We start from the raw sequence: 25963 nt of genomic DNA on the forward strand, positions 1-25963 counted from the left end.
GTGTTTCATCAGGAGCCTCAGTAGAGGAATTTTAACCTGAAAGGAGGTTAAGAAAACAACATAAGTGTAGAAATTCTTAAAGACAAAACAATCCTATAAAATTGTCATTTTGGACAAACTATTTATTTAGACTCGAGTAATGGAGACATTGGAAACAATTAGATTTGGGTAGGTTTATGATTTAGGGTGGTTAGGAACGACTGCCAGTAAAACGTAAATTCAGGGTCAAACGTTTCGCAAAGTCTTAAAAATTGTACGGAGCAGTTTCAGAGCCGCCGTCAAGTTTCAAAAATTTAAGGGGGCTGCGAGCCCCCTCAGTGAGACTTTTTTTTTTTAACTTAGAACAAATTAAAGTTCTATCTAACATTTAATGTGTTGTTCACAATTCGATAATAAAAAATATGGAGCTCGCAGAGCTCGATCTTGAGTAATTGGCACTTTGAGCAAGAATTTAGGGGAGATTTTAAACATGTCACTATGGTAATCAATAATATCAGGCGAGTGACCAAAACAACCAAGGTGGTTTTTGCAGCATTTCCCGCGCGACACTTGTTGCAAGTGCTGCTTCGAGTTTTGGACGGTTCATAACGCGTTGTTCGCGATTGTCTTGATTACACTGAGGCCCCGCCACGCTATACGCCGCAGAAATTTGAAAACCGCGTTTTCACTCTGAAAACGCATCAAATATTTCCGTCCACACTAGGCCAGAGAAATTTGAAAGCGCAACAATCACCGGTCATTTTGGATTTGCGTTTGAGGAAAACTCGGTCAGGGAAATTACATGATTACCGTAACGTCATCGCTTTCGAAAAGCTTCGTTTTCAAAATGTTTTCCGTCCACACGGAAACGCAAAGCCGGCGTTTTCAGATTCCTCTGGTTTGGAGAGCGTTTTCGAAAAGCTCCGTTTTGGTGACGGATTAGTGTGCACTGCACAGGCCCAAACGTAGAAAGAAGGCAGCGTTTTCAAATTTCTCCGGTGTAGTGAGGACGGGGCCTGCGTTTTGCAAACTAATTCGGTGCAGAAATAAGTCTTAAAATGTCACCAATGTCACGGCGATAATCCTTCCTCTGCGATACTTCAAAGATAACTCAAAATTGAGACTTAAATAGACACAATGTCTCTTACAGCGGAAAGACAGGAAAACAGACTTATTATTGCTACGATGGCTATCGTTTATGTTGGAAACTGGCTATGGTTATTGTTTATTTCGGAAATTGCATGAAAGGTAGAACATAACAGCATTTTTCATGCGTTCTTCGATCCTTCAACCCCGTGAGTTTTGTTTTGTTATTTTTTGTACTTTGTTATCCATAGCGTGAGAAGAACCACAGGAACGAAGCCAATACGAATCTGCAGCAGGTCGAATTTCTAACCGCAAAAAATTGTTTTGAAACCTATAATCAAAGCTAAGGAACAAAACTCCACGACAAATATACCGCAAGCCAAAGTTTCGGTACGGAATAACAAGGAAAATTCGTCATTAACCATTTTATCACAATATTAATCGTTGCATAAGAAAAAGTGGCAAAATACAGTGTAAAGCGAGTCACGGAAAAGGAACATGGAACGCAAATCGAAAAAATAATTCTCACAAAACTAGACGCTGAGTAAAAGATCAAAAAACAGGGAATAAAAAAACACTCTTGCTCCGAAAAATTGTCCAACCCCCCTTAACAAAAAGATAATTGTCCATGTCTTATGTGCGCTCTCAGCTCCTCAGTATTGAAATAACTCAAGTGTTTACAACAACGCCTAAGTATACACTGACATGCCAATTCTCAAAGGTGATATTGAGTACAGAAGTCCATCTATTCCCTCCTTGATCACTATCATAACCGTTACCATAACCGTTATTGAGTTGCATTGAAAGTTAGTGAAGTATTTCTTGCGTTGCGCGCACGTGGCTGTATCACGTGAATTGCTGTTTTTATGATATTTCTGGGCAGTTTTCAATGCAGGAATCGTTCATTAATGTTCACCTATAAGAGATGTCATAGGATAAGTAAGGGTCAGAAGAGATGAAACTACAAATATAAATAATCCTAAGTAAGAAGATGTAATTTCACTGATTTCTCTTCGATCTAAAATCTCATCACAGTTTTGTTTCTTTCGATACATGCATTCGTGTATAAACGATACTGATGTAAACGGTATTGACTAAAATTCATTTTGGAAGCCAAACAAGGGACAAGGCTCGCTTAGCTAAGAGGATTAGGGACACACACAAAACGTGTCAGTAAACGAAATTAAATTAAATCAAATTAGTGAGAACAAATTAAGAATCAAACACAACAATGGCAGAATTGCAAATCAGATCATGGGCTGTCCTTCCGGAAAAATACACCTTTGTAAGAACGTAAAAAACAATCAATATCACTGTTTACTTTTCTGACATTCCTGTCATTTTATTTCATTCCTTACACGTTTTGCGTTGCGCGTCAGGTCGAGAGTTCAACTTATTTTTTCAGTTGTTTACGCTTCTGCGTTTTCCAGCGAAGTACGCAACTTGTATATCCGCACACCAGGTTAGTGAAATGGAATTTCTAACTATAGAGACATGTAAAACTGTGTGTTTTTTTTCGTATATGTGTCGCTTATACGTAGTCAATACCAACACCAAAAAAACATTCGCTCGTCGCGAGCGAGTGGGCGCGAGGGTAGAGGTAGAGTTTATCTGAGTTGTGGTACCTCTTGCTGAGTCGAGTGTCTTGAACTGGCTGAAACAACACACGCGCGCGATGTCTGTAGTTTTAGCTCGATATCTGTGAAAATGAAATCGAAATCTTTCACTCAGTTTTCCTTGAATCCTGAAGATGTGGCGGCTAACATTTTGTTTTCAAAATTGTAAATTAGTTAAATCGCCGCCGAGCTTATCATGACAAACAACACTATAGGACGCTTGCGTCGAGATTAGCGGTCAATTCTATACAGGGTAACTCTTGAAAGATGCGTGTACTCTAAGGACTCTTCAAAGAGATATTGTGGCTACATTAGGGTGATTTAGAAAATAAAGGGCAACTGATAGCTGAAGGAACTCCGTGCAGGCAGGATTGAAGTTATAAGTGGGAATCGATCCGGGGGGGAGAAGAATTAGGTAGGGGTGTGAGGCCCGTTTCCCAAAACCCTTACCCTATTATGACCAAAATCTGCGATATCAGTAACGATGAAAAAGTAGCTTTTTCTAACAAACATACCTATATCAAGACTAGAGTGCAAAAATCAAACCCTATTTATGACCAAAATGGCCAAAATCGATAACCTATTTATGACCAAAATGGCTGAAAAACCATACCCTTTGGGGACGCACATACCTATATGGCCTATATAAAAGAGTACCTCCCCTCTGGGGGATCGTTATGGATAGTTGAAGTGCAGCCAGGCTGGGGGGAGGGACGGGTTTGACGGGGAGTTCAGCTCTACTCCCAGTCAGAGGTGAGGAATTATATCCAGATGAACAGAGAGAGAAAAAAAATGTAATTCAAAAAATATCCAACACCTTTCAGATCAAGTAATTTCCTTTCCAGCTGTTTCCAATGCACCGCCAGAATGTCACTCCTCTCTGACGTCCTCTCTCCCCTTCAGCTGGAGGCTAAATAGAATTCCAATCAATTGCGCATCTCTCTTGATCGTATCTTGTACTGTACAAAAACGTCTCAATTAGACGACACTCTGTCTGTGTTGATGCACTTTTCTTCACTTCATAACCTAGCGGAAGGTCGACGGAAAGTTTAATTATTTGAGCGCGCGTGATTTGAGCCTGCCAGTTCTGACAGCTGGTTACAGTGTAGGTACATTAAAAAACACACTGAGTTCTGGAAAACATATATGATTACAAAAGAACTCTAGAGTTTCCAATATTTGTTTTTCCATTTAACATCATATGATGAAGCTTAACCTTTTACGCGCACGTGAGTACTTTTTTTTTACCAAAGGGGAGCCATTCTCCAGAGAACGTTGAACGTCGCGTGATCTGAAATGGGCCGAATAAACACAGGAAGCTAAAGAGGTCAATAGCATGTTTTGAACGTGAAAATCCTTTTTGGGCGTCTCGAGATTCGAGACACTTAATGAATAATTGAGAGGAACTGACGGACTGAACGTTTTGTCGACCGAGTGCAGACAAGAGGGGTGCGGTCTTTGTCTGGTCACGCGATCTTTACAATCAGGAAGCACACCGCCAACTGTCGGACAACCGTTTTTACTTACACCTAGATGCTGATCCCACGCGGGACGATCAGAAAATCGTCAAGAGACATGATAGCCACTGTGACCTTCCACCTACGGCACAGCATCTTGTGGTTTCCACCTCACGCACTTCACGTTTCTATATACTATCCAAGATACATAAGCCGAACAATCCTGGGCGTTCTATTGTGTCTGCATGTTGCTGTCCTACAGAGAACATCGCAGCATACCTCGATGTAGTAATGGCTCCGTTAGTTAGATGCCTTCCCACCTACGTAAAGGATACCAACGATGCTCTCAGAATCTTTGACACCTTTACATTCGACGGCTCCGATGAGAACCCCCGCTTCCATAAAATCACTGTACACTGTGATTCCCAACAATGGTGGATTACAAGCTCTCTCCCATTTCTTCGACCAGCGAGCCAACAAAGAGCCACCTACCCACACCCTTGCACGACTGGCTGAGCTTGTCCTCACTTTAAACGCCTTTTCGTTTAATGGGGAATACTATCGCCAGATTGGTGACGTGGCCATGGGGATTAACGGCGACAAGTTACAGACATCGGTGTACTACAAGGAAACTGACACGCGTAACTATCTCCATTACTCGTCTTCGACTACGCAGGATCTGCTCTGATGATGCTGATGAAGGAATACTTCCGGGCGCGTGGTTACCCTGATAAACCTGTTAACAACGATGTCAGAAAGGCTCAACCGCACGCTCCACGTTTCTCACATCAACACCAACAAGCCACAATGAAAGCAAAAGTAACAAAGTCCCGTTGGTTTTAACTTATAATCCAGTCAACGCCAGCACCTGACGGATCATGCTTGACAATTTCAACATCTTGTCCTCTGATCCCGAGGCACGCCGGATTTTCCCCGAACCTCCGCTGGTATCATATCGGTGTGAGCGAAAACTCGGCGATATCCTCGTACACTCCGCTGATGCCTCGCCGTCTCCCACTGATGCCGGTTCATTGCCCTGCCGACGGCCTCGATGCCAGACGTGCGAGCACATAACTTCTCAAACTTTTCTACAAGGCCCGAAGAGCGCACACAACATCCGTGACCACTTCACCTGTCAGTCTGAGAATGTTGTGTATTGCATTTCTTGTCGTTGCTGCAATTGCCAATACATCGGAGAGACTGGAAGGCGACAACGGGAACGTTTCAGCGAGGACCTTCGCAGCATTCGAAATCGATCGCGTGGGTTTCCCGTAGCTCGGCCGCCTGCCACTCTCTGGATGACATCATGGTCTGTGGCTTGAAACAGTGCCCTGGCAGCAACATCAGCCGCAAGCAGCATGAAATGAAATAATCTTCAAGCTGGGCACGCTTCGACCGAGCGGACTGAACATTAAGTTTAATTTCTTTTGACTGTGGGTCTAGCGCGTATTACACATACGCACGCTAAAACAATGGTTTTCATATTTTGCAGCACGCCTTTGTTTACTTTGTACTTCATGCCCGCGCTCTCCGTGCGTGCGTACGCGTACAGCTTTTTGTATGGCGTGACTCAATCATTCCACCTGCTGAAGAATGGCTAAGCCTGAAACGTTTAGATTACCAGTGAATATTTGACACTTTTAAGAGCCTTTTGAGCCTTATATCTATTTATCGGCAGTGTCACGCATCTTATGAATTGTTTTGCTCATTCCTACTGACGGACTGACTGTCCGACTAGCTGACTACTAGCTGATAAACCTGAGACGGACTGACGGACAGACAGACAGATGGTTAGAATTACTGACTGACTGATGACTGACTGACTGACTGACTGACCAGCGGACGGGCGGGCTGACTGGCTGGCTGGCTGGCTGACTGACTGACCGACTGACTGACTGACTGACTGAATGGCTGACTGACAGACTGACTGATTGACTAACTGAGTGACTACGCTGACTGACTGACCGACTGAATGTCTGTCTGACTGCCTGACTGACTGACTGACCGACTGCCTTTCTGACAGACTGAGGTGACTGACTTACTAACTGACTGAAATGTCCGGCTAAATGACCGACTGACTGACTGAATGAATGACTGACTGACTGTCTGGCTGAGCCGACTGACTGTCCGATTAGCAGAATACCAGCTGACAAACCTGAGAAGGACTGATGGACAGACAGACAGATAGTTCGAATTACTGACTGACTGATTGACTAACTGAGTGACAGTGCTGACTGACTGACCGACTAAATGTCTGACTGTCTGACCGACTGACTGACTGACTGACTGACTGGCTGACTGGCTGACTGGCTGACTGGCTGACCAGCTGACTGACTGACTGACCGACTGACTTTCTGACAGACTGAGGTGACTGACTGACTAACTGACCGAATGACTAGCTGACTGAAATGTCCGGCTAAACGACCAACTGATAGACTGTCCGGCTGATCTGACTGAATGATCGCTCGACTGACTGATTAATTAAATCGAATTAACTTTCACATATATACGTCTTAATCAACAGGTTTAACATGAGAACCGCTGTCGTATTCGTAATATTAATCAGCTCTTTAGGTATGTAGATCCCAGTCTCCTGCCAGAAATATGTCTGTACGTGATCCAGCATGAACACAGTCTAAGGCCAAATGAGTCAGTAATGAGTTGCTCTGATTATAAGCTATCACAGTAATTTAGTACTTTTCGTTGAAGGTTGCTTTTGTTGTTGATCACGATACTGTTGTTACTGACGATATTGGTGTTGTTGTTAATCTGAGTTGGAAATATTTGTGTTGTCAATGATGTGAAGATGCTTCTGTTGTTATTAATTTCTTTTGTGTTTTGTTTTGTTTTGGTGTTGCTGTTGTTGTTTCAAAGATGTTTGCATTTTTGATAATGATGATGATGATGATGATGATGATGATCTTTTTTTGAGGCTGTCACTGATACTGTTGAAAACACTTGGATGATTTTTATTGTTGGTTGGTTATGGATGAGTATAGTGATCAGAATACCTTTTCTATTTTTTTAACAGAGGGTTTCTTGCCAGAAGAACCAAGTGTTTACATCCAGGTATCGTGGGACATGTCATGGAGACGATTCTGCTTCTTTATTCCTTTATTTCGTGAAGAAGTGTCCAGGGAGCTTATCGAAATGAAGTCTGACAATTCCTATAAAGTAGTCAATGAGACCAGAGTTCGCTTGATGAACGATAAAAACAACTGTGCAGGTGAAGGCAGTGGTGACGATGCAGTGGTCGAATTCTTCGTCTCAAAAAGTCAAATGGATCTCGGTGCTTCAGATGTGGATAGGAATATCACGATTCGTGCTTACAAGATTCTCCACGACTACTGGAGAAACAAGAAGATGGTTCTTTTGGATCCTATCTTTCTAGGAAAGGTGGAGTTGTACTGTACACTGCTTAGAATAATGAACATTGTAAATGCCTTATGCTCCACAGAGTAGCGAAGGGAATAAAGGAACATAGAATGAGAAGAATGTCAGGGAAAGATTTGCTATGAACTTTGTGAAAGCAACCACGCCCAGATCACAAAAAGTCTATTTGAAAATATAAATCTACACTTTTCTAACAAGTCTGGCAAATCTCAGTATCAATCTAGTATGTGTGCCGGTCATATTTAAGTATCCTCAGCTTAACATGACCGAAGTGCAAGTGATGTTTCCTTATTTCTAATCTTTGGTTTTGGGGTACCCCAATATGAAAAGGTCGGGGATTCTCGTCGTCTCGCTTAGGGGTCTAAATTAAGGATTTTGGTCTCACTTAGGGTGTTTAGGACAAAACGCCACTATTTTTATCTGCCAAAACATTTTTAAGGGAGCACTCGAAGTGATAACAATTAAAAAAACTCTATCATTTCCATTTTTAGGCTCGATTACCGCCGCTCTCTCGAGTCCGGTCTACTAGCGCAGGCTTCTTTCCTGGACAGCGGCTAGTAATCGAGCCGCTCCCGTTTTAAGTGGTATATGCCACGCTCAGATTGGTCTCCTTTAGCGGTTTAATTCAAATTTTCCGACAAGGGTCCCCGACCTTTTCATATGAGAGAGTCATATGAGAGTTCCTCCCCCCCCCCCCCCTCCCCTCCGCTCCCTTGGACTTGTGGTCATTACTCTACTATCGCAATTTACACATACTGAATGAAAAACTACTGTCACGACAGGTTAACAAGGTGGAACTAATGGGAACAGACAAGCCAGATATTCCAGAGGGTCTTTCAGAAGTAACAAGAGTCGGAATAGGAATCGTTGTTGGTCTGGCGATAGCATTTACAATCGCTGTTGTCTTCCTATGCTTGGTAAGAGCCCCTTAATTATTCAGTATCTTTCAAAAGCTTGCGCAAAACCATCCTCACCTCAGTCACGGTATTTTGAGTTATTTAGGCCACAATCAAAATTACCATAAATAAACAAGGATGGTTAAGGGTGGAGAAGATTAACACGGATTACAAACGACGAATTTGAAAAATTTAGGCTGAACTTTTCAAAATGCGCAAACCGTGATCTAGCTCCTTTATTTCAGAAAGTACACAAGTCGTATATAATTTTAAGGCTTAAAGGAAACATCGACATGTTTTAAATTTGCTTATTTTAGCTTATTTCAATAGCTTTCTTTTTAACATAAAAATGACCCTCAAAGAGGTCGAAATGAGGTTCGTTTATATCGTTACTGAGTTTTTAATCGTCAAATGCTTGTCAATGAAGCTCTTTATAAGAACCAAGAATGGCATGCCGAAAACAAGAATAAACGTACTTCGTTCTGGTCGAGTTCACAGCTCGACAGCTACTTAGCAGGTAAGATAGCTGGGATAGCCAATCACAGCGCGGGATTTGATTCATCTTACCTGCTCGCGAGGCTAGCCATAAAGTAAATCTAAATCTCCTCTCCAAGGAGATATTTCAACAGATTTCCTTTTTCCAGTCTGCCAGGCGTCAAATGAAGCAGAGACCGCCTCATGGAATTCCACTAAATGTTCTACCATCTGAACCCAAGATAACAATGGTTGATGATCCAGCGGCTAATGATATAAACAAACAAGATGCCCAACAGTATTACCGACAAGATGAGCCACAGTATGACCAACAGTATGACCAGCAGGATGGGTTTGCCAGACAGAACAGCGGTAGCGTCCATGGGTATGCTGTGCATCATAACACGAGATACGATGATGAACCTTTGGTAAGCGACATGAGATTACAACATTGTGCAACTTGGATTCGGCTTGAATACATCTGTACTTGCTTCAACTTAGCTATTTGCATGAGACAATTGCGACCTTGACAAATTTAGTTTCTCCTTTTTAACTGCCTTCTTTTGCGTCACGTGGGTCATTTCGTGCAGTCAAGGGAACAGATCTCTGTACTCCATGATAAATATTTAAAATCTATATATGATCACTTTTAGAGACCTGCGAACAATGAAATAATTTACATATCGATACATAACGTCTTTCTAGAACTTGCCAATCAGCTAGCGACCTTAAAACAGCAGAACTAAGACTAAATTCAGGGCTCGAAATTGCGACTCACTGGTCGCCAATGCGACCAAAAATTGAGCACTGGCGACTAACTTTTCAGAACTGGTCGCCAGCTGGCGACTCGCGTTTTGTCCGATAACTAAAGAAAACCACGACACAACTTTTGTTTTTAAATCTTTATATGAGGAAATCAATCAGATATGGTAGCTAGTATACAACTCGCCTTTCCGTCCCCAGTTAAATAATGTCTGAATATTACACGATAATCGAAAAAATTGAATGTATTTCGACACGTCGATACTGAGTTCATGTCGCGCCATATTGTTTCAGCGGCTTCTTCCGAAACTGGGATGGCAGGCGCACTTCAACGCCATGTGCTTTTCATTTGCCGCGAAAATGGCGGCAGATACCAATCAGTTGAAGAATTGCGTGAGCAAAAGGCGTCGAGAAAAGCAAGTACAAAATAAAGAACGGCATTTCGAAGAAGTAGCAAAGGGAAAATACACAAGGGCCCGTGTTTGTCTCACAATGAGAGCCACGCACTTAAAACGTTTTATGCTTCGCTTCATTTAAAATGACTGTGGAGACAACCATCACCTTCGGAGCATAGACATATCACCTGAGAACAACGGTAGCTTCATAACTAAGTGTTACTCGTGTTGTTTCTAATTGTTTTCGCTCTTCAATTGTGACTTTTCTTGCATGCAAAGTAACGTATAAAATCGAGTTCTTGTGTAAGTTATATATAAAATAAGTTGGCGACCAAAATTTACGATCTGGCGACCAAAATTTTTCCGTTAGTCGCCAGCTGGCTCCCAAACGAAAAAGTTAATTTCGAGCCCTGAAATTTGATATAATTTTTTACGGATGAGGCTCATCTATGGGGTACCTGTTGCCTCCCTCGTCTTCTCTCGGTTTCATTAGTTTCATTTTCATCGGAACAAAGGGAAGAAAAATTTGCATGAAACTATTTAACCTGCCAGCAGATCAATTTAGTCCTTGAAGCACCTTTGACTGGTCCATTTTTGGTCAGACATACATGCCGCTTATCTCTGGCTGTGCTAATCATACAAGCAATCCTTTTCTTACTGTTAAAAATCGATGAGCCGAAATAAGCGAAATAAAGCGAGTGACAGAAAACACGCGCATAAGTCCTGGGATCCAGGGACGAGATATTCCCGCTCACCGAGTGACGTAATCTTGCTTCTGCTTGACCAATTCAGTGGTCCTGGTACTTCATTTCTTAACTAAAACTTTTATTTTTCATTTTGCTTTCCAGGGATCTCCTATGCTGTAGGAAACCATCAGCTTAGTGACGAACTGCTGTGCTTAGAAGAATAGAAGTCTTAATAGCTAGCTAGTGTAACGGTTAAAATACATAGCGCACGGTTACCAAATCAAAGGAACTGAGGTTCAACCATCATCTCAGTCTGCCATTAATTGCAGTTACTATGGCAACCGAATAGGGTGGTAATTGTGATTGCCAATAGAGACTGGGCAATATCACCAACGCCCAATTGACTTCTCGGCTCCGTGAATTTTAAAAACTCATTTGTTTCCACTCGTTCCTTTTTTTTGTATATTTTGTTGGCTAGACTTAACTCTAAAAAAGTTTGTCTTTTCGCTCATGAAACTTCTCCAAACTTTTAAAAGTAGAAACGAGAACCAGCGCAAGAGCATTAATTCAGATCTTTCTGGGAGGCCAGCCACCCAGGTAGAAACAAAGACAGCTTTGCAATCTAAATCCTCGAATCCTTTGCTTCTTTTACATATAAGTTATGTTTCTTTAGGGGGTTTAGGTCGTTTTAAAGCGATTCCATCGACTCTCAACTTCACCGTTTTCATATCTATACTGAATCGTGTTGACTGCTCAAGTAACTCGTTACCAGCTAAAACTCAGATCGCTCCATTAAAAAGTTCAGAACGCGGACTCGTCTAGGATCTTTTATGTGTAACAAGTTTTTGTTTGGCGAACCGTTCTAATCCTTTCTCATTGATAAAATCTATGGAAATAAAACTATTCTATTACAGAAAAGAATTTGTATTCTTGTTTTGTCTAAACCGCAGCCCTTTACTTTACCATTTCGTCAATTTAACAAGTGTTTTTAAAATGCTGGAAATGTCTGCTGCGTTTATCTCTAACAGTGGTTTCATGAATAAAAAACAAAAAAAAAAACACGAAAATGATACGACTCCGGGCTAATCCCTCAGAAGCAATGTTTGAGTAGACTACGAGTAGTCCCTCTTTCGCTTAGTAGTCCGTCGTGCGTGACGCGAAAGAAAACCGCGAGAAAAAAGTGGCCGCGCGAAATCCTGGAGGCGAGGAGCACGCGAAAGGAGGGACTACCGCCTAAGCCCAAGAGTTTGAATTATGCGTTGCTCTCACAACGCAAAAATATGATTGGCTTATGTTAGGAGCGTTGACAACGTGTTGTCAACATTCGAGATACCTGTGACGTCTTGCAGGAATGTTTTGGAACCGGAGCAAATCGAAGCGGTACCAGAGCAAATCGAAGCGTTGGAATCGCGCTTCGCAAGCCATGATGTTCTTGCGAATCTGCCAACAGGCGCTTTGGAAAGATTTAAATTTATCCAGTGTTTTGTTTGGCAAAGCTCTCTGCCTCCACCCCAACTGCGAGCGTGTTAGTGATTTCGCCGCTCAACAGCATCGTCTAAGTCAGCGAATATAAATTTACTGAGCTTGGCCTTTCTGCCGTCCATTTGAAAGATTGAACCGGACTCTCACTTGACGCCGGACATTCACCTGAAATTTTCCGCTGCTATCGGCAAACATTTCACCGCAGTTGGATGATCTTCTATTTATAATGTATAATGTATAATGTAAATTCTCGGTTGAAACTCTGTTGAAATTTTCGCAATAACTTTTAGACGCAGCGAAAATCGTTACAAGATGCCTCATTCGCCGTCTTCTTTTTAAAACTTCTTTGACAGTTTCGCTGAACGAACACTGAATGAAGAGATACTTCTCACGGCATATGTTTTTGCCTGGCTACTTGAAGAGTAGAGTAGAGCAATTTTATTCAGATCTCCCGGGGCTATTGATAACAGGCGATAAGAGGACGTCAAGATGAGAAATCCTACACCGAAAAATCACTCGGCCGTGAAAGGGCAAACTCTTGGGCTTAGGCGGTAGTCCCTCCTTTCGCGCATTCCTAGCCACCAGGATTTCGCGCGGCCATTTTTTTCTCGCGAATTTCTTTCGCGTCACGCACGACGGACTAAGCGAAAGAGGGACTACTCGTAGTCTAATGTTTGAGAGAAACGCCAAATAACTGTGCGTGACTATCTTGGCTTTGCGTGACTTCAACCATAATCTGATTACGTGCGCCGCCGCGCCACACGGCAGCAACATTTACCCAATTTGTGGGTAAAATGATCACAAATGTAAAATAGATACAGTCAAGTGTTTTTGCGGCTGATGAGAGTCCATTATACCTAAGACAATACTTCAGATCTAACGAATACCAAGAGCAATACAAAGATATCGTATACATGGCTAAATTCTACAACAACACTCCGATCACCTCGCACTTTTTTTTTAATAAAAGGTGTAGAATTACATACAGTCAGTTTTATAATTCGCGTTGCGCGCGTTTATGGAACACCTTTCTCGTGTTGTAATCTATTGTGCTAGTAACATGATTCGTGTCTCTTCTGCACGAGGAATTTGAAGAATGCCTTTTATCGTTGTTTAGCATTTGATGGAAGCCACAACGTACACAGAGAAAGTTGGGGGAGGTTGATTGCCGTGTATTTTAAACTTGGATCGACAAGCACAATACACGAGGTGATTGACAGACGTTACTCTCCCAAATTCGAAGAATATTGTTTAACCAAAGTGTGATCCTATCATGGCAACAGGGCAGACTGAAAAGCTAACCCAGGTAGTGAACTACTATTCAATGATTTCCGGAATTCACAACTGACTAATGAGCTTAAAAATGCAGAATTTTACGATTTTATCAGAAGTTCGGCAATCCCACTACCTAAGGGTATGCAGTAGAGACCTTGCTTGTCCGTAGCTACGTGCAAGAACCTTTACATTCTAAGCACATCTACTTGACAGAGTTACGTGACCATTCATAGTTGTACAAAGTACAAGTACCTCTCAAAAGCTAAATGGTTCTGTAAGATCCTAAATCATATCCACACCGCCTATGGACGATTCCAGGGGAGGGGGGGGGGGGGAGAGACTGCAAAAAAGGATGATAACTGATAAATGGCTAAACTTGTTAACTGTTCTTAGCTACACTTAGAAATGGATTTTAGTGTAAACGAACCGGGGAGATTTCAGTGAGGTTACAATTACAATGTTAAAATTCCCTTCCAGTGGGCTGGCATGGAAGTTTGCACGCGCAATAGAGATCAGTCAACCCTCCCCTCCCTTCCTCACTTCACCCCTCCTCCCAGATGGAGACATTATTGCGTTACCAAACTAATCATTCAAGCCTGTCAAATATACATGACAAAAGCACGAATTCTCTTCTTAATTGAAAAGATACATTAATTTTCGAAGTTCTTCCTGAAGGAAGTTATTCCATCACAGTTTCACTTTCACAAGATTGTGTCTTTTTATGAACGTTAGTGCTGACCTTCGGATTCTGTGGCTTATAGCTGGCTTCCTTAGCTTCAGTGTCAAGTTTCCGTCTCAGCACTGAGGTCTGGAACCGAAGAATTTGTTCGCGTGATAAACATCGGTCTTGCACGGTGGGTTGCTGTGATTGCATAAGGTGAAAGCTAAGCCAAATCTACTCCTAAGATAGAAGGTAAGGGCAAAACAGATCATGTTGGCATTAGCTTAATATTGTTTCTTGCGAAGGTTTTTCCATAGACAAACGCCCAGGCTAAATACTCAAATACTCGCACTTAACATTTCAACATCCCTAACAACGCGTTTTGTCGGAAATAACAGCGTTTCCTTGAAGAAGGACTGTACTCCATCTCGCAGTTATTAGATCTTATTTACTGTAGTAGGAACTTGGCTTAGAATTTTGCTTTTCCATGTGTTTTACTCAGTTACTATCCTCTGTTTACTTTGATTTATGCTAAGATGGCAAAGTAAAGGCCGTATATAAATCTAAGCGACGCGCTCTGCACGCAAACTTTAGTACGTTCCTATTTACTGAGTTCATTTCTTTAATGTACGCGTAACTTAATTTTTGTACTGAGGATTACAATTTCGTTGTTGACATCTTAGTACAAGAAAGCGAAAGCGAGGAAGGCGCAACCTTTGATTAGTTTTGTTGCCTTCCCATCTTCGGTATGAAATGACATGACCTTTGACTGGAACAAACATATTTATCATATTTCATCAGCGATGAGATATCTTCGCACTCTCTTCACGCCGCCTAGGATCAGTAAAATAAGTTGGAAACAAGTCAGCGATGAAGTATTTTTCTCAATATAACACAATGATTGATGACTCCGATTTATTTTTGTGCGCGAGACTCTCAAGTAAGTTTCCGGCCAGTTTTTCAATCACTGTCTCTATCAACAGCCTTTTTCATCTCTGGCGCCATTTGGTGAGATATCAGTGACCTCCATTAGTGGTGGTGAATGGTAAATGCGAGACAAGCGTTTTTCTTTGCGAGCCCGAGACATTTTCACTGTTTCAGTTACGAGACCGAAACTTCAAAGTGTTTTAAATGCGAACTGGAGACTTTCAGGTTATAAGATGTTCACTCATTTAAGCATATATATAAAAAATAAACAAATTGGTACTTCTCGACTTTCTTACCCTTGAAAAAAATGGAGACTGCGAGACGCACATCACCGTTAAAAAACGACACTGCGAGACCCATGAAATTCGGCGCAAATTTTGCGAGACCCAGAGTTTAAAGGACCATTCGCCACCCCTTCCAAGTTTGTACAGAGCGACCATCTAGCATTGAGACCCTTAAAACTCTTCTGCCCAGGCGGTCTCCCAGTTTTTGAATCCTGAAAAGTGAATAAATTTATTCATTGACCCAGAGAAAAACCTTCCTTGTTTTTAAAAGCCAAACATGGTAAAACTATAGAGAATGACCCGTAGTCGAAATATTGCAATCTGAACCGGCAAAAGTCCTACAGTTTTGTGACCGCAATTTTTTCGCCTCCCGGGGGGTACTCCCTGGCATGGGCCTACCCCTCGGGCAGTTTCACAAGACAATCACCCTGGCAACGAATCGATTTATTGTAGATTTACGCGTCTAATACCCGGTACTAAACTTTGAATTTCCCAATTTCCGGTCGGATGCAGTTTCTTAATACTTAAGAACACGTTGTCATTGCATATCGCAGTCCTAGATTTCCGGTTAGTTTGAAGAGAAAGGCTGTGTTTCCCAGCCTAGCGAGAGAGAGCGCTTGTAGCCTAATGTCTGGGTCTGACTCCTCAAAAAGGTCAATTAAAACTCCGCCGGACGGGAGCCGGATAAGAGATACAATAAACGGCACGCAATACATGCTTAGAGATTTGTTACATGTAGAATATGTGACCCCATAAAGACGTTAAATTGTAATCATTTTAGTGTTATACAAGTAGATTAAAACACGGTACAAATTATGAATGGATATAATTATGAAGCAATGAATTGATTATTATCAATTATAAAGAACGGTATAAAATTATTCTTACTAAAAACGTAACCACATTTTATTAAAAATATTACAATTCGATTACAATATTTCCATGAATATCTCATTAGTGGGAATGGCAATGGACACGTTTGTAATATACCAGCGTATTGAAAAACCCAAAATTCACTTCAGCATTATTAGCAGTCAAGTAAGAAACCTTGTGTATAAGATTAAATATATATTTTAAAACTCAACGCTTTCGTCGTTCAGGCAAAACAGAACATACAGATAACTCACCTCTTCAATATTTTCCACAAACTGCCATAGCTGTCACAATAAAATCTCCGCTCAAACGGACTTTCCCAAGATGGCGGATGACAAAGAAAAGGTCTAGTCCCAGTGCTTCTCGGTTCTAATGAAGGAATAATGAGTAAAATAAAAATATAGCAAATTTAAATTTCAGGGGAAAGAATTCCCCAAGCTCCCCCAACCCTTCAATTGCGTTTCTGGCACCTAGACCATTCTCCGTTGTTTTGTTTTCTCTACGTAAGCACATTTTGACGCAAAAACAAAACGCGTTATTGCCGACCTGCTCACCTTGCCTAGTTCTAGTAAAGCTTTCCCCCAGACCACCGCGCTTAATTCATTTTGCGACGTATCCTACACGTAATTCCACTCTTCCCTTCTACCCCTTCCCCTCCAAAAAAAAAGTAGCGGTGAGATACAGTCGGAAGTCCGCCAGTAGAAAGAACAGAAATGGTTAGACTTGCACAGTGAAATCAGGAGTCTCCTAATCTGTTGGCAGGGCATCTCATGATCACCACTTCTACGCATGCATGCATTCGATGTACTCGCAGCTTTTTACAGTTAAAATTCTCTAGCCGTGTTTAGGCAAATCTCTTAGTATCTCTTAAATGTAGATAAAAAAAGATTAGAAGCTTTCTGAAGTTTTGTGATTTTTTTCCTTGTGATTTTGTTCTTTGTGTCTTTTGACAAGGATTTTAATGATGGCTGCGTGGAAATACGAAGGACGAAGTGCGATTATCTTGATGACTTTCGTGGTACGGACACTCTTCATTATCAATGGAGGTATGAGAATAAAACAAACTAGTAGACTAGGGCTCTTTTTGGGATTCACGATATTCCCCCTTTCCCTAGCTCAACCGTCCGATTTCCCTAGTATCTATGAACAATTGTTGGAAGAAATTGAGCTCAGTAGAGAACAACACGAATTGACTGCAACATCGCGAACAACTTATGATTAAATTAAAGCCCATTTTAGACCTAAAATATGCAGCCTTTTTGATTGTGAATCCAGCGCCAAGAAATTTACCCACTGTTCCCAACGTCCCGGGTCCCAGGAGCCACCAAAAAGTTTTGATCATGACTAGGGTTGGTACGAAATAACTTTATTGCTTAAACTTTATTTAGGGGTTCAGTTTGGAAAGCAGTAGATTCGATTACCAACCGCTGTTCTGGAAAGGAGCCCACGCTCCTGGCCGGACCTGTCGAGCCTTTCAGCTCAGGTGTTATTTAACAACCCCTACAATACAGCCGGTCTCGTTATGTAACTTGACCCGATATTGGTAGCCTTTTAGTAAACTTAGAGGACTTTGATTTGTTAATCTTTTTAACCTTTAATGGTCCGTTTCGTTTTAGATGGGGCAGAGAGCTCAACAGTCGTGGCCAGCTCGTCTCCATTAAGCAGCTTTGTTGAATCAGTGGAGACCTCTGTGCCTGTATCTGCTTCAATAAAAAGCCGACCCATTTCTTCTCTAGCCCAAAGTTCAGCGGTAATTGAAACTCAGGTTTCATCACGTGCATCTTCTAGTACACCTGTAATTCAAACTTCTTCTCAGGCTGTTACAATTGTAGTCACGAATTCGTCTCCTCAAACGTCAATCACAACTTCATCCACCTCCCCTGTCTCAGTAACAGTCACACCTTTGACTCAGAACCATACAACAACCGTAGCCGCGGTTCCCTCTCCTCAAACGTCAATTACAACTTCGTCCACCTCCCCTGTCTCAGTAACAGTCAAACCTTCGACTCAGGACCATATAACAACCGTAGCCGCGGTCCCCTCTCCTCAAACGTCAATCACAACTTCGTTCACATCCTCTGTCTCAGTAACAGTCACACCTTTGACTCAGGAACATACAACAACCGTAGCCGCGGTTCCCTCTCCTCAAACGTCAATCACAACTTCGTTCACATCCTCTGTCTCAGTAACAGTCACACCTTTGACTCAGGAACATACAACAACCGTAGCCGCGGTCCCCTCTCCTCAAACGTCAATCACAACTTCGTTCACATCCTCTGTCTCAGTAACAGTCACACCTTTGACTCAGGAACATACAACAACCGTAGCCGCGGTTCCCTCTCCTCAAACGTCGATCACAACTTCGTTCACATCCTCTGTCTTCATCAATGCCACATCAGCGCCTCAGCAAGAGTCAGTCTACATCGAGATGACCTTCAAGATGTCGTGGGGAAGATTGTGTTTCTTGCTAACTCTGTTTAAAAAGGCGCTGTCAGATGACTTGATTGAAATGAAAGACTTGGAGTATGAACGTGTCAACCCGGCAAGAATTAAGCTTATGAACAACAATGCAAAGTGCGAGAACAAGACGTATTATAACGACAAAGCCGTTTTAAAGTTCTATATTTCCAACAGCACGGAGGATTTCGACACATTGGATAAGGAGATGACTATCAAGGCTTTCCAAATTCTGTACGATTATTGGGTGAACAAAAAAATGATACTCCTCGATGAAGTGTTTGAGAGAAAAGTAAGTAGCCGCCGGAAAAAAAAAAACTTTTTAATTAATGAGTAGAATTTAACTTGTGGTCTTGAAATAATCCACTTACACAATGACTCTAATAAGAACCAATTCCTGTTTAAAAGAAAAAAATTCGCTCGCAATTTTGAATTCAGTTGACACTGAAACCTCGAATTTTAGTTTTATCGGAAGTTATCTTAGGCCCGGTCATCAAACGCCGTACTTCACATGAGCCGAACTTAATGACAGTTTAGGTCGACTCAAATAATTTAAAAAAACGTCTTTTTGAGTCAAATGTCACACTTAATTCAGTCGAACCGAATGCCAGAACTGCTACACCAAACAAATAACAAAAGCGGTCTTGTTGGTCAGTGGTTTTTCAAGGTAAAGTCAAAATGGCACCTTTAGGCATTATGCATTTGATCCGACTCATGTGACGATCGGCGTTTGACCCAAAGTCGGTCTTCAGGCGTTATTCACGGCTGGCCAGGCGTGAAGAACGCCTCAGCCTCTCCAAATAAAATCAGTCGAACTTAATTGGGTCAAACGCCGAACTTCACATGAGCCTAATTGGTTTAACTGGGTTCGGCTCTTGTGAAATACGGCGTTTGACCCGGGCCTTATCCTTTGATGCAGACCTCTAACAACACACGGAGGCAAGGGGTTTTCTTTTCGACGTTATCAAGTTTGTGAAGTGCATTTAAAACGTCACCCTAATGCAACATGCAGTTCCGAGCTTAGCAGCAGTTGGACACAGCGGATATCACAAATGTTTTGATGGGTTACGCGAAAACCGAACATATTGGATATTATGTAATTATTGACTAAGTGGGAAGGCCGGACGGGAAAATATATGTATTTGGCTCGAGTTCAGGACGTACGGACCCCGAGCCAAATATTTTTCCGTCCGGCCCTCCCACACAGTCAATAAGTACATATTATTATATAGATACGAGCGTTTTACTGGAAAATACACCACTTGTAAAATTCATACGAAACAACATCCGGGACCCGAGTACTACGATTATCAGTTGCAATTGAGTAAGGCGCGAACGAGCTTTGGGGATGAAGTTCTGGAGTTAAAATTACGGTGTTGCCACGGGCAACTTCCACGTTTCCAATGGCAACAATATCGTCGCCTGCAATTTCGTGCGTTTTGCTGTTAATGACGTCAATACAGACAAGCTGCCACTGTATCGGAGCCAGTTGCCGTGACAACAACACAAGTTGAACGTCAAAACCTGGTCACCAAACTTTCGTCGCGCCTTACTCAACTGGTAATCGTAGTCGCTTATTTTCCATATCTTTAACCTGAGTATCAGACCTTTCTTAGCAAGAGGGTAGGGGTAGGGGGAAATTGCAGAGCCTTCTTTGCCGGGTGTTTCCTCCTCCTACACCGCGAGTAGGAAAAGCCTGATACTCAGGCTACTATATCCTCAGTGGAAGCGAACTTTGTGCATGTAGTTCGCGAATCCACTTGTTCACCCGCCGTAAACCGGTGGCAGTACACGGTGTCGTGTAACTTATCTTCCTTGTTACAAAATCGCTTTTTTTTTTCTTTTGTACTTTATCTCTAGGTTGAAAAAGTAGAACTAATAGGAACTGATCAAGATGCATACGTTGAAAAATACACAGAAGCTCAGCGCATCGGTATTGGTATCGGAGTTGGCCTAGCTGTGGTAGTCCTCATTTTACTTATATTCTACTGTGTGGTAAGTTAAGAGTCCTAAGACAAGGAAATGTGTTTTTGACATAAACATCGACCGAAGTACCCCGCGGCATGCTATATTTTATTTGGATATCTATTTTTTAGGAAGGATTTTTCTTCTTGTTAGCTACTCTTCGGAAACATTAAATGGAAATTATTTATACAATAAAGGAAAATTGAGGGTCTAAGTTATGTTGTGCTGTGCTCTGCTGTGTTAGTTCCGTCTAGATATTTTAATTCGTGGGTGGAGGGTGAGAGGTGGGGGTTATGCGATGCGTAAGGGGAGCGCAGTGGCCTTCAAAAGAGTCTCAAAAGAAATAAATAGATCAGTGTGCGAGGATATTTTCGACGACATTTAACTGATACCCTGAGCTTCGCCGAAAAGTGAGTGCTTTTGTGTGTACGTCTGAAGTTGTTCTTTAAATAAGCATTTGAAGGTGGATCTGAACAAGGGTTGTATCGCAGATTTACTACGCCAGACACTGTCCAAGATGATTGAGCTTGGAGCGGGTTTTATCTCAACGACTGACTCACTGACCTGTACTGTTGTTCGATAGAGATGTTGCAGAAACGTTAAGAGTGTCGGCCATTCTACAGAGGAGCCCCGGATGATTTTCACCAATACAGTCGCAATAAATAAAGAAGCCACAACAGACGCTGATGGTGAGAGCGTAGATACTCCTCGGTCGGACGATAAGCAGACAGACGAACCAGAGGAAGTGGTCATACATAAACAAACTCAGGATGAAATGCCGCTTCTGTCTGCAATCAAGGATTTTGAGGACGGTCAAAAAGTAGATCAAAGTGAGTGAAGCTGATCTTAGAGATCAAAAAACTCAACATGATGCAAATTTCTTGTTGAAACTTTCTGTTGTAATCGCTTAAAGTGTGAACCCGGTTTAAGGAACTAGGATACCGAGAATTAATCTAAGGTTTTGATACTAATCATTTCTAAAGAGAATGGCCAGACGTTTTTTACGAGTGAAATGAACTCGTTTGTAACGAGTGCAGTTTCTAGTCCTAACATCAACTAAAGGTCATATTCACTCCAGACACGTATACTCTCGTGCTCTGCTGCAGACATCTAAGATTATGAATTACTAGGGAAAATAATTAAGGCTGTATACACTCATTAAGTAGTTTAACAAATTGATTTGCAGCCGAATCTGATGGAGAGCCCAATACTGAAAAAGCGCCGCTGGCCAAACCTGAGCCCGATAACGAATCCGAGGGTGAGCCAATAAAATCAATAGATGAACCAGAACCGAAGCCAATCAAATCACCGGATGAACCTGCAGGAGAGCCCTCAAATGAATACGAGGCTGTTGTAAGTAACTCTCTTTTTCAAACTGAACGGCGTTGACTCTAGCTTGGGCCGTAGGCCGGAAACGTTTTAGTTTCACGCGGATGGCTAGCAAAATTTCGGCCCAAAACAAGTGCGGACAGGAAATTTGACATTTCGATCGATAGGTCTTTAGGTAATCTTTGACAACTTCCTTCCCAAAATGCAGATATTCTGGTGCTCTCGATTGATTTATAGTAGTGACAGTGAGTGCTATTTTTTATTGGTAAGGATGGCTCGGAAGATGCTCCTCCAATCAGTGAACCGCCAGTTACAGAGAAGCCTCCCGAGACAGGAGAAGACACCGTCACTTCGTCTGTGACTATAGTCGTGAGTTGTGTACTTTGTAATTTTTTTTGTTTTATATTTTTCCTTCCTTTTCGTGGTACATGAATCCCTGACAATTTTTCTCATTCCGATTGGTGCAAATCACACTTTGTTAACTGAAGCACGAAAAACAGATGGGTCCAATGACAGTTGTCTCGAAGATACTGACAAGATTAATCGCGACCAGTATCAACTGTCTGCTCATAGAGTCGGCCCAAGCTAACTTCAGTACTTCAAAGAGAACCAGTATTACGGTTTACTTTTCTAAGAGATGTTCTAAGATGTTCGATTTCTAAGAGATGTTACTTCTGTGTAGTCTCAAATTGCTGGCACATACACAGTGAATTAAGGAACGTGTGTGAACGTTTACTGAGTGTCTACTGTATTCACGCACTGAATGCCGGCGGGTTTTCAAAAATTCAAAGGGAACTTCCGGGGGTACTCCCCTATAAAAAGGACCGGGATGCTCGTCGGAAATTTTGAAAATAACCCCTAAGAGGTACCAAGATCCTGTTTTGTGGGCCTCGCTTGAAATTTATTGTTAACCCCTAATAGGTACCAATTCTAAACAACGCATTAATTGACAGTTTCATAGCATGAATACGCTAGTTTTTAAGTGATAATTGTCTCCCCCACAAGAAAAAGAATTGTTTTTGTAGGCTTCAAAGTACTTTCTGACAGAAAAAAACCTACATTAAAGTACCACGCATTTGCAAGCTCTTTACGTTTTCATTTAATTATTAGATTACCCCGGAATCAAGTCCAGCGACAGTTGAATTCCCTGTCCCAGAACCTGCACCCGAGCCAGCGAAAGAAGATGATGACGACAAGCCTGACTTCGGCCAATCAGACAACATTGACGTAGGTCCTAACCAGGGGGCCATTAACATGGCATTTGATGACAAGGATGAGGCACCAGATGAAGGGGAAGAAGAAGAAGATGAGGTTAGTTAAAATTTATATTTATAATGGCAGTGAAACGTATTTATATAACTTTAATATGCTAGCTTCGCGTGGATGGAAGAATATTTTCGACCGTCGATAGGGCGAGGAACAGCGCTTAGTTAGTGCTGGGGCAAAGGCTGTGCAAAAACTATTAGCCCGGATATTACCGATCAGTCCAACCCACGCCCGAAGGTTCAGTTGCTTTGCTGACAGCGGAAGGCAGCAGCAGATGTGAGAGCAGATACTTTCTTGATATACCTCCAAATTCCTCGAACTAACATTTAAAGAAATGAATGACGGATACTAATGAGAATCAGTCACTCTCAAACTCCCTTATTCTATTTGGTATCAACATCACGTTACTCTTCAAATCACTTTTACTGATTTCCTCTGAGTGAAAGACAAAACCCGGGTTGTCATACCTCCCAACTCAAATACGTTTTCCGATTGGAGGAAAACGTGTCACGTGTCGTGGGTCAAAACTCACTAACTCCCTAGGGCGAACAAAACTCACTAACTCCCTAGGGAAATAACAGCATGAACTTTCGACTTGCACGTGAACAGGTCGTGCACCTTGAAACCACGGCAAATTTGTGAGCCAGCCGGCGCAAAGCAAACGATTTCTCCAGTTTTTTTCTACTTTTGAGTTGGGAGGTATAACAAAACACTTAACGACTGGCCCCGCGGGAAACATTGTGTTTTGTTTCTCCTCGACCTCTTCGCCTCGGGGAACATTGAGGGTCTCGGGGAAACAAAACTCACTGTTTCCCTTAGGACCAGTCATTAAGTGCTTAATGTAACCGGAAGGGGAGAGGGGTGAATGCTCATCAAAGCATAATACGGGCAGTCTCTTTCTCGAGGTCCAAACCCTTTCCCTTTTAATACAATTAAAGAAAAAATGTAACCCTTTAATTTACCTTCGATATCTTTTCCCCTGACTAAGTACCCACTACATGATGCCAGTCTGTTCGAGATATTTTGAAAGGACCCTATACTTCACTTTGTGAAATTCGTACTCTTTTATACACCTTCAGCCTGAAGAGGAACCACTTTCGAGCGGAATCTCAACGAATAATGAGTTCCCCCGGTGACTGCAAGGCCCGAGGTTAATGTAAATAGTGTACCCAAATCTCACAGTACTACACGATGCTTAAATAGTTTTTTATATATTTTCCTTTTGCAGGAGACGAAATTTTAAAAATTTTAATAGAAGCTCACCCTGGAAATGTTAGGAGGCCATGAGCCAGTTTCAAATAGGCTGACGACTTTCTAAAAATGTATTTTTACGCAAATGCTATTTCTTAGTCACCCTTCGGACGTACAAAGCAGAAGAAAGTGGAGATGACTTTTACAAATATGTCGAAGTGGGACAACGCACCAAAAATGCAAATAATCAAAACTACACTGCCAAAGTATGATTTAAAACCTGAAGTTCATCGATCAATTTCAGTAGGGGATCAATTTTTCGCGCATTGTTTAGCAAAACAGATCATTTCCAGTTTTTCATTTGAATTCACATATAACTCACTTTGCATCTGAGCTCCTGGAATATACCTTTTGTACTCATGAAATTACTACTTTTAGAGACAGAAACATTTCTCGCGCAACTTGTCTGTTTTCTTCAGCAGAAGACATATATGTACGAGCACTTCAAACAATTCTCCTGCACGACATACGTCCGCTGGGCGCATGCGCTCAATAAACTAGCAACTATTGGAATGCTTTTTCACTTATTTTGGACAAATACGCACAGCTGACTTGCAGGGCTCTTGGACAACGCCAAAGTCATCTATGACTGCAGTGCAGCTTGGAATTCATGCGACTGCAAAGTCGGATGAGAACCGGTTATATGAATATGGATAAGCAGGGGCCTAATGGGTATCCCTCACCTCGGATCGAGCGGTCCCGGTTCGAGCCCAGGCCGGAGCAAGAGACGCATGCCACTCTCTCTAAATGGGTATACCGGTGAATATAATACCAGGGGTAACCCTGCGATGGGTTAGCATCCGGCCGGGAAGGGGAGGGAGGAGTAGATACACTCCTTATCAATTAGAACCACAGGAACGGTGTAAGCCCGGTATAAGAACCTGTACAGTTCTCGAAACTGATGAGTTCTGCTATCGAGCAGCAGGATAAATCCATAATATATAACGGAGTTAAACCTGGCTTCTTCACTAGATAGTTATTTACCTGATGCCTAACGTCTTCCACCCAGCCGAACAGACCTTGAAGCTGTAAAATCGATGTCATAAATATATTATGGAGATTATAATATTGGAATATATATAATGCAGTCCTTGCAAACAAGAGTAAACGTAGAAGTGATAAAAGAAATGTAGTGGGTATTGCATGTAACTAAGCAAGCAGATTCAGTTTTTTGTTTAATATTGAGGTACAATACGAATGCTATTTTTTGCAAGTGTTCCTTCTTGATTACCAGGATATATTCTCTGTATTTGCATTTTTTTTTTACATGATATCTTTTTTTCTGTAACGGAATTAATAAATATCTATCAAAGATGGGGAAGATATACTCGCTAGCACGCAGCCTTAAAATGTAGATAAATGTCTGTGTGTAATTATGTTTCAATTTTTTAAATAAACTGAGCATGAAGCTTTTTCATTTTGGTCTCTGTTTTTTTTTTTTTTTTTTTT

The 25963-nt window shown here is 41.8% G+C and overlaps 2 protein-coding genes across 4 annotated transcripts; both read left to right on the forward strand.

Moving 5' to 3' along the window:
• Nucleotides 1-2375: 2375 nt before the first annotated feature.
• On the forward strand, nucleotides 2376-11665 carry LOC110039927 (uncharacterized). 3 transcript variants are annotated; one of them, XM_089295406.1, is made up of 6 exons: nucleotides 2376-2527; nucleotides 6663-6712; nucleotides 7170-7534; nucleotides 8314-8448; nucleotides 9072-9329; nucleotides 10907-11665. In XM_089295406.1, the coding sequence occupies exons 2-6, from the start codon at nucleotides 6670-6672 to the stop codon at nucleotides 10922-10924; spliced, it is 819 nt and encodes a 272-aa protein (XP_089151532.1). In that variant the 5' UTR covers nucleotides 2376-2527; nucleotides 6663-6669; the 3' UTR covers nucleotides 10925-11665. The 3 variants fall into 3 exon arrangements, with proteins under 3 accessions (XP_089151532.1, XP_089151530.1, XP_089151531.1); XM_089295404.1 differs by lacking the exon at nucleotides 10907-11665 and having other exon boundaries at nucleotides 9072-10113; XM_089295405.1 differs by lacking the exon at nucleotides 10907-11665 and having other exon boundaries at nucleotides 2445-2527; nucleotides 4215-6712; nucleotides 9072-10113.
• A 2446-nt stretch (nucleotides 11666-14111) lies between these two features.
• On the forward strand, nucleotides 14112-25931 carry LOC110040005 (uncharacterized). Its single transcript, XM_020745190.2, has 9 exons — nucleotides 14112-14414; nucleotides 17201-17292; nucleotides 17863-18995; nucleotides 20564-20698; nucleotides 21252-21498; nucleotides 21855-22021; nucleotides 22268-22366; nucleotides 23108-23308; nucleotides 24492-25931. Exons 2-9 carry the CDS (start codon nucleotides 17208-17210, stop codon nucleotides 24504-24506), a joined length of 2082 nt encoding a protein of 693 aa, XP_020600849.2. The 5' UTR covers nucleotides 14112-14414; nucleotides 17201-17207; the 3' UTR covers nucleotides 24507-25931.
• The last annotated feature ends 32 nt before the right edge of the window (nucleotides 25932-25963 follow it).

This window comes from Orbicella faveolata, unplaced genomic scaffold, assembly GCF_042242905.1.
Source record: "Orbicella faveolata isolate gen_17 unplaced genomic scaffold, um_ofav_v1 contig_26, whole genome shotgun sequence".
Classification (NCBI taxonomy): Eukaryota; Metazoa; Cnidaria; class Anthozoa; order Scleractinia; family Merulinidae; genus Orbicella; species Orbicella faveolata.